Source organism: Centruroides sculpturatus, unplaced genomic scaffold (assembly GCF_000671375.1).
Source record: "Centruroides sculpturatus isolate CEXI.00-Female unplaced genomic scaffold, Cexi_2.0 scaffold941, whole genome shotgun sequence".
NCBI classification, from domain to species: Eukaryota; Metazoa; Arthropoda; class Arachnida; order Scorpiones; family Buthidae; genus Centruroides; species Centruroides sculpturatus.
Window position 1 is genome coordinate 27260 of NW_019385198.1, and position 8216 is coordinate 35475.

Consider the following 8216-nt stretch of genomic DNA (forward strand, 5'->3'; position numbering starts at 1 on the left):
TAAAATTATTTTACTACCGTGTTTCCCCGAAAATAAGACAGTGTCTTATATTAATTTTTGCTCTGAAAAATGCGCTAGGTCTTATTTTCAGGGAATGTCTTATTTTTTCCAGGAAGAAGAATTCACATTTATTATTGAACAAAAAAATTCCCAAGTCGAACTTAGACGAGAGTGACGTATATCCGGTGTGTCGAACTGTCGCCTTTTTATAGCGTCAACATCGGACTCGCTGACCAATTAGTGCTTACTGAACCGTAGCACTATGCAAATGTCATGTTGTTTATCAACCTTCTTGGCCCCCGAAATGTTTGGTAAAGGAAATATGGCCTGCGGGCTATGGTAAGTTGGATAGCGCTGCTGTATGGCATTCATGAATCCTTCTGTCTCCCCAAAGAGGCTTCCCCGATCTAACCAGCTGTTTGATGCAGTTTTGTCAACAAAATCCTGGGCCAGGTCATAAGGATGCCTGCCATGGAGTGTCTTTTGAGCCCACGATTGCTTAGTGGTGTCTATGCTTATTATTATTATTATTATTATTATTTGTAATTTCTAATTTGAAAATAATTTTATTTTTGTTACTGTTGAATTAGGAAAAATTTTAAGTCCAGATTTTTGCAATTTAAATAAAAATAACTACTACAAACCTTGAGACTCATCTTCTTTTACAATTTTACGTTCTTCTTTAAATGCATTTATCCATTTTGACTTTTCAGCAGCTGTTTTTGTATAAAACAAAAACCATTTCTTCCTTGGGGAACAGTATAATTTCCAAGCATTTCGTGCATTCATATTAAAATGAACATCTAAACATAAATGAAATAAAATTTAATACTCATTCAACTATAAATATATTATAATAAACACCTGAAAAGCTATCAACTGTAGTCATCTAGACACTAAACTATTATCAAATTTTTTAATTTTCTTTTAATTATCCATTTGCAATAATACTTTTTTTATTATTTGTTATGCTGTAAAATATTTTTAATCAGCTTTTTTATATCATTTAGTTTTTTTCAAACATAATTGATTAAATATTTATTAGTAAAACTTCACATAAATTTGCACACTATTTTTCCTTTGTTTTTAATCTTGCATGTATAAAATACAGAAATACATAATCTTTGAGCAATGTAAAGAAAATGTTTGATGAATAAAGAGTCTTACTTAGTTTTACTTATGTTTTGTATTTAATGATTTTGTTTAAAAATAAAAATAGCACAGGAATAAATTATTGATAATTAATTAAATATTTTTTGATAGTTATAATGAAAATCATGTGTTGTTTAAAATCAATAAAAATGTATTTTAAATTTCCAAAAAAAAAATTCTATTCTATTTCATTTTAAAAAACTGCATGTTTTTAATAGCTTTTCTTAGGTTCTCAACCTGACAAATCTGTTGCTGAAAACCTGAGAATCTGTTAAAATTCAATAGTTTTACTAATTTACTCAGGTTCTTAAAAAAATATTATACAGTTTCAACACTTGATGTTTAGAGTTTTATCTGTTGCTTTGAAATTTACGGTTCATGTGGTAAAGAAACCTACACAGAGAAAGAGATCATCTGGAGTTGAATCTGCAATATTAGATGCATTTCTAGTTATTCTATGTGGACTTTGTTCTGATTTTCCAATTAATCTGTATAACTATATAATTGAAACTAATACATGTCTGGAAATGAATATTAGATGGAAGTTTGAGTAGCATAATCAAAAGCTGTGTAGTGGGTTGCACTCACAGTCCAGACTGATTTTTTCATCCAGAATTTTCTAAACTACTACATTAAATTAAATCTGTTTATTAATACTACTAAATTAATTCTATTTTTTAATCTTAGAGCAACAAAGTGGCCTAACTGTCTACTTTTAGGTCAAATTATATNATAATAATGAAACACTTATTTAAAAAATATATAATAATTGGAAATTCCAACACATATATTTTATGAATTAAATTATCTTTACATAAGTTGAAGAAGTAAAATAATTTTTGAGGTTACTATATGCATTAAAAGTATAAAATTGTGTAACATTAGTTCCTGATTGCAGCTATGTAAAATCATAGGATTAAAATAAATAACTCATGTTAGTACTATCAAAGTTACTCTTTCAATCATTTCAATTCATTAAAAAAAAATTAGACAAATTTCTGAAAATACAAAAGATAATGATGAAAGTTGGAATATAATGTTAACTGTAATAAAACTGATATGTGTTGACCATATACTGAGCCATATTTGCAAAGAGTATGCTTCTATGCTGAATCAGTTTTATAGTGCTTTAAATAAGCATTCCAAAAATCTTATTATTAATGAAACACTATATCAGTTTATTTATATTTCACTTTGTTGAAAATCTTGATAATACATTGATGATACAGGCTGACTTAGTGATGTTTTGAACAAATATTATATTGTAAATAAATTATATATTTGTCTTTCTTTTTTATTAAATACTAGAAAAAAAATTATTTTTTGAGTGCAAGTGAATCTTTTATCATTTAGAATGATCTATCAGAGAAATTTTAACAAACTATTTCTAAATTTTAGTAATAAGTCTTTAAGTCTTAAATTTTATGCAGAAAATTAAGTTTAGAAGCACATATAATCCAAGTCAAATAAGAAGTTAACCAATAAATATTCATATACATGAAGTAAAATATAGGTTGGTAAAACTCTGATTCTTGATCTTTCAATATTAATACATTAGTTAATGAGGAAATTACTCTTCCAGTTTTACAGATAAAATATAAGAAATATTGTGAATGCCTATAAATCTTAAAGGAGAAAAAACTACACTCTATTCAACTACAGAAAATCATCATTATTATAGATAGGTCAACAGATGCCAGATAATTATATTTTCCAATTTGAATTAAGAGAGACATAACAGAAGAATTTGAATCTTCATAATAATCAAAAATTAATTTTATGTAAATATGTTTTTTGAAGTTTTGAAAGTCTATCTTCAGATATTCAGCTATAGTTGAATATAATTACCATCACAACCTAAAATATTATAGACCTATGTACTTATAAGTTAATACTTACAATTATTATCCCAATATCAAAACAGAAAATGTTTAAATGAAAATAACAGAACAATATAAATTTTTCATATTTAAAACTTTGTAAAAGATCTTAATGTAACCATCATTAAGTATAAAATATTTCATCTTTATCAAGTAAGGAATGCTTATAAAAAATAAATAAAAAAAAGCATGCTGTAGCTTTTAACTCTTAAATGCAACAATTTTTATTTTGACTGTAGTTCTGTAATAAAATATACAAGGTGATTATAAAGTCAATCCATTTTTGTGAAAATAGTAATTGTGTAAAATATGCTGATCCAAGAAGAAAGAACTGTTTTTGTTTGTGGATGATTTAGTGGATTAACATACATGAAAGCACAGACTAACATCAACTAGAAATTCAGAAAGTCTGCTCCTACCAGGGCCAATATCAGATTGTTGGTTAACAAATTCAGGTAAACAGGTAATGCACATGATGCACAATGTTCTGGAAAACTCACAATACCAGACAAAATTTTTCAATGTATAGAAATTGCAACAACACAGCTAGATCATCAATCAGAACACTAATTCGGGTGTTCACTGAACCACAATTGACAATGTGAGAGATCTTTCATTAGAAATTCATAAAATGTGCATAGCATGTTCAGGTGTTATATAAGCTGGAGAGAAGAAAGAGGACTATGCCACCTTCCAAGCAATGTGTCATGATATTTTGAAAGCTAAGGAACAGGTTGATTTCATGGTACTTTATTTTAATCCACTCAAACATGTGCAAACCATAGCAATTCTCTTTTCTTGGGCCTACTTGCTTCACATGACTTGCACATAACTGATTTAGTTACTATTTTCACAAAAATGGATTGAGACTTTATAATCACTCTGTATGTAAGCATCTTAAAAGGTAGTTTATTTTGTTTTAATAAAATAATGGTAATTTCATCCTATTCAATTATGTCTGAAGTTCTACAAAGCTCCTAAAAGTTTTAGACCAATTTAAATTTTAACTTTGACTGTTTTTGACTTCTGTTTCTAGAATTTAAAATGTATTGAACAATTTGATACATACCAGTTTACTAGACCTTTCTACAGGACTGTGGAGTCAGTGCACAAACTCCTTGACTCCAACTCCTCAGTTTATGGTCCCTTCAACTCTGACTCCCTTTATTTACATACTTTTTATATCAATTAAAAGCATGCATCATACAAGTCATGCTATCATTCTTAATGTGAATCATCAGACTACTTTTTAGAACCATGACTGTTGAAGTTTGGAGTTGGTCCATTTTTTCTGACTACAATTCTGACTCCAGAAATTCAAGAATTGCTTTTGACTCCAACTCAGACTCCACAGCAAAAAACAATATACTGTAATATCTGAAAACAAAGCCATAAATAAATATTTTCACAATATTTTAAAGTATAGCCTATTTTGAGAAATATCTGTGATGCAGAAGTTTGCAGTTCTGTCGAATTATTAATTTAGTATAATCTAGTATCACGAAATTTCTATTCTTTTCCACTGTATATACTGTAGATTACTTCCTAGATTCAATATGCTATACCTTTTTCCACATTTTATGTAAAGAACTTAAAGCAAATCTCATCTCTATAAAAAAGTTTGTTAATTTAAAAAAGGTTAACAATTCAAAAATAACTGTTCAAAAAATTCAAGCTGTTCAATTTATTTAAAACTTAATATTCTATTGTTTATTTGAATCTTATATGAATTGGATCTGACACTGAAATGATAAATTTCAAAAATATCCATCCTAATTAAAATATTTTGGTTATAGGCTTCTAAGATTTGTGTGTTTTGTTTGAAAAGATAATGGATCAATCAAAATTTATAGTAGGAAATATAAATTTCCTACTATTTGCAAAAAATAATATCAATAAATGTATAAATAATTAGGAAGAATACTTTGAAAAATACTAACATAAGTATCACTATAATAATATTACTACAGTTATAGATTTCAGTTTGGAATTTTTTCAATATATCCTATATAAAGTCAAACCTCTGAACAATTGCACTGAGAAGAAGATAAAAATGCCCATCCATTTACATTATTAGAAAGTAACCATTATTGGAGGTTTGACTGCATTTTATTTATTTTTTCTCTTTATGAACAATTGTCTATTTTAATCAATTTTCATTATATTCTAATTTACTTAAATTATATATCATCCCAAATTTATTAAAATAATATAAAGTAATAGGAGTGATTATTAATTATCATATCAATTCATCATTAAAAAATAAAGAGGCCTCACATGAAGCATTATTGAAAATTACATAAGCAAAATTTTGAGACGGCTTGCAATTATCGTTGGATATTATAAAGAATTAAACAAAAAATAAATTTAAATTTAAATAAAAACATTTCAGAAAGTTTGAATTACATGTAAGTTAATAAAAATTACATATAACTGAATAAAATAATCAAAACAAAATATGACTTAAAAATTATTACTTTTACACAATGTCTGTTTTAGGTAATTTGGAAGAATTGTATTTTTTGTTATTTTATTTTCCAACTTTTTATCTTAAAATAGATTTAAATTTGAATTTATATTTTCTTCAGTTTATTATCAAAAGCTTGATGGCATGTACAGTACAAATACATTTGCAAGCTGCTGAAAATGCAAATGTACTTTTTAATAATACTTCACTTTAGGGAAACATAAGGCTTCTTTACTTTTTGATTTATATTCTATTACAAAAATTCACTTAGGCACTCATATTTATAACTTTTTGCAATAAATATAAAATTTTTAGTATGCTTACCAGGACTGTTACCAGAACATGTTTCAATTAATTTGTAATAAACAATTATGCATAGATTTCATTATCAACAATATAATATTGATTAATTTAAAATGTATGTAAAGCACAATGTACATAAATTTTTAAATTATAAATATAGGTACATTTTATCAATGTGAACTAGCTTTAACTGCATTTTAATATGAAACAGATTCAACAATTATTTGTTTTCAAACTTGTATGCATTTCTTTACAGTCGGATACCGTTTACTTACTACCTTGCTAATTTGCATTGAAAATGACAAGAAACTGTAACTAGGGTACCTGCATTTATGATGTCATCAGAATATAATATTACATGGCACGTGTACTAATATATTAATATCATTGATATATTGTTATCAAATAAACAAAGATGAAGTTAAAAAAAGTGGCACCTTGTGTTATTGATCAGTGAATTATTTCACTAACAACCAATGTACAAACTGATACATTACACAATTTCACAGTGTTTCTTTAAAGTAATTACAATACGACAAGCTGTGATACTGTGTAATTGTTCTGTACTCTTTCTATACATGTAGCATTATGTTACACATACTTATATACAAATTTTAATAATGTACTACGTATTTTAACATAAAACTCTCAAGAGAGATTTTATTTCTAATTTATCCTTATTCTATTTACTATGACCCACTCAATTAAATTTATTATGAATTCTGTAAATTTTTATTCACTTTTGACAGAATTTAAGCTATGGTTTCTCAGATTTTAGATTGAACTAATCAGCTACATTTTGTAAATAATCTATTCTAATTGGCATCCTTTTGTAGACTAGTATGATTCTTATACTTGAAATATTTCTTGTTTAAAATTCATTGTGAAAGTATAAATTAAATGAAATAAGTATGCCACATGTTCTTCTATTCAATAAATATCACACAATTATATTTTAAATAATTTTATCAAAAAATCATTTTTTTCTTTTTTTCCCACTGCCAAAATGAAACCAACTAGATTCCTTTTTTCTTGACTTTCTTGTTCTTCCAGACAAAGATACAAAATCTGGTTGAAAATTAGACGGTAAACTTCCTGTTCTTCCAGCAGCTGATAGATGTAATGGAGAAATATCAGGATAAGCATTCTTTTTATAAACTTTAACTAGAAAAAAATATTTAATTAATATTTTAAACATTTAACATTGCTAGTTTTAATTGAATTTAAAAGATATTTATTACCTCGTGATCTTCTTGGTTTAATTTTATTTATTACAGTTGCTCGAGCTATTTTTTTATCTTGCTGTGTTACAACAAATCCTGAAATATTAAAAATTTTACCTTGGTAAGAATAAGGAAAGACACAAGAAAGTATTTTATTTTTGACATATATTTATTATGGAACAAAAATATTTTGTTTTTTTAAGAACAAGTTTAAAGCTTTCAAAATTTGTTTAAGCAAGCACAAATACGTTGTACTAAAATTCATTTAGTAAAATTCTTAAATGGCCTTTAATGACTTTTATGATGTAAATGTAAAAATACAAAATTATTAATTTTATAATCAAATAGATTCAATTAATTTTATTAGATAATGAAAATAATATATTTAATTCAATTAGTTATAAATAATAAATTTTAATATATTTTACAAACATTTTTCTAAATTTCAGCAAAATTTCAATGTACATAAAATTTTCTTTTTACAACAATTAACTAAATAGCAAATAAATGCAAAATTGGTATAGTACTACTTTAAATGTTGATAATATGTCTTCACAAAAAATTAACCTGTTGAGTGAAGAAAGAAAAATTCAAAAATTATTCTTTTATGTTCATGTTTTAGTCATATTTTTGGAAACTGCAGTTATTATTATTATGTTGGGTTTAGTGGATTATACTTGGTTGATACCAGTGGCTGTGAATACACACACTGGTATCAACAGTGTGTGTAACTGGTATATACTATGATACCACAGCCGGACTCTGGTCCGGCTGTGTTACTATGCCGGACCAGAGTCAAGGCATAGCAACCAAAAATTAAAATTAAATAAGTGTGTCAGTGTCTATATTCAAGAATTTCCTAACAATGTGGCATGTATTCAATATAGTGGCCTTTTGTAGTGTGATGTATGTATTTCTATTCAATTGTAATGTTCCCAGGCTTTTGTGTAGTGTGTGTGGTATCATACCTGTGCAGGAGAGAATGACAGGTACAATAAGCATCCTATCCATCCTCCAGATGCCTTATTTCCTGGGCGATTTCTGTGTACTTGCTAATTTTTTCAGTGCATGTGTTTTGTACATTGTGAGTGTTTGGAATGGCTATGTCTATAATGTATGTGATTTTATTGTGTTTGTCAATGAGTGTGATGTCTGGTCTGTTGTGGTAAATTGTTTTATCTGTGATTATGG

At 26.6% G+C, this 8216-nt stretch overlaps 1 protein-coding gene across 1 annotated transcript in view; it reads right to left on the minus strand.

The window, feature by feature from the left end:
• Window positions 1–1966: 1966 nt before the first annotated feature.
• The window catches only part of LOC111636035 (rho guanine nucleotide exchange factor 9-like), a 39780-nt gene continuing 33530 nt past the window's right edge, over window positions 1967–8216 (minus strand). The window contains exons 10-11 of the mRNA XM_023381190.1: window positions 7044–7121; window positions 1967–6966 (exon numbers count right to left, since the gene is read on the minus strand). Of these exons, the coding sequence (XP_023236958.1) occupies window positions 6779–6966; window positions 7044–7121 (266 nt within the window). The 3' untranslated portion in view covers window positions 1967–6778. The remainder of the gene's footprint in view (window positions 6967–7043; window positions 7122–8216) is intronic.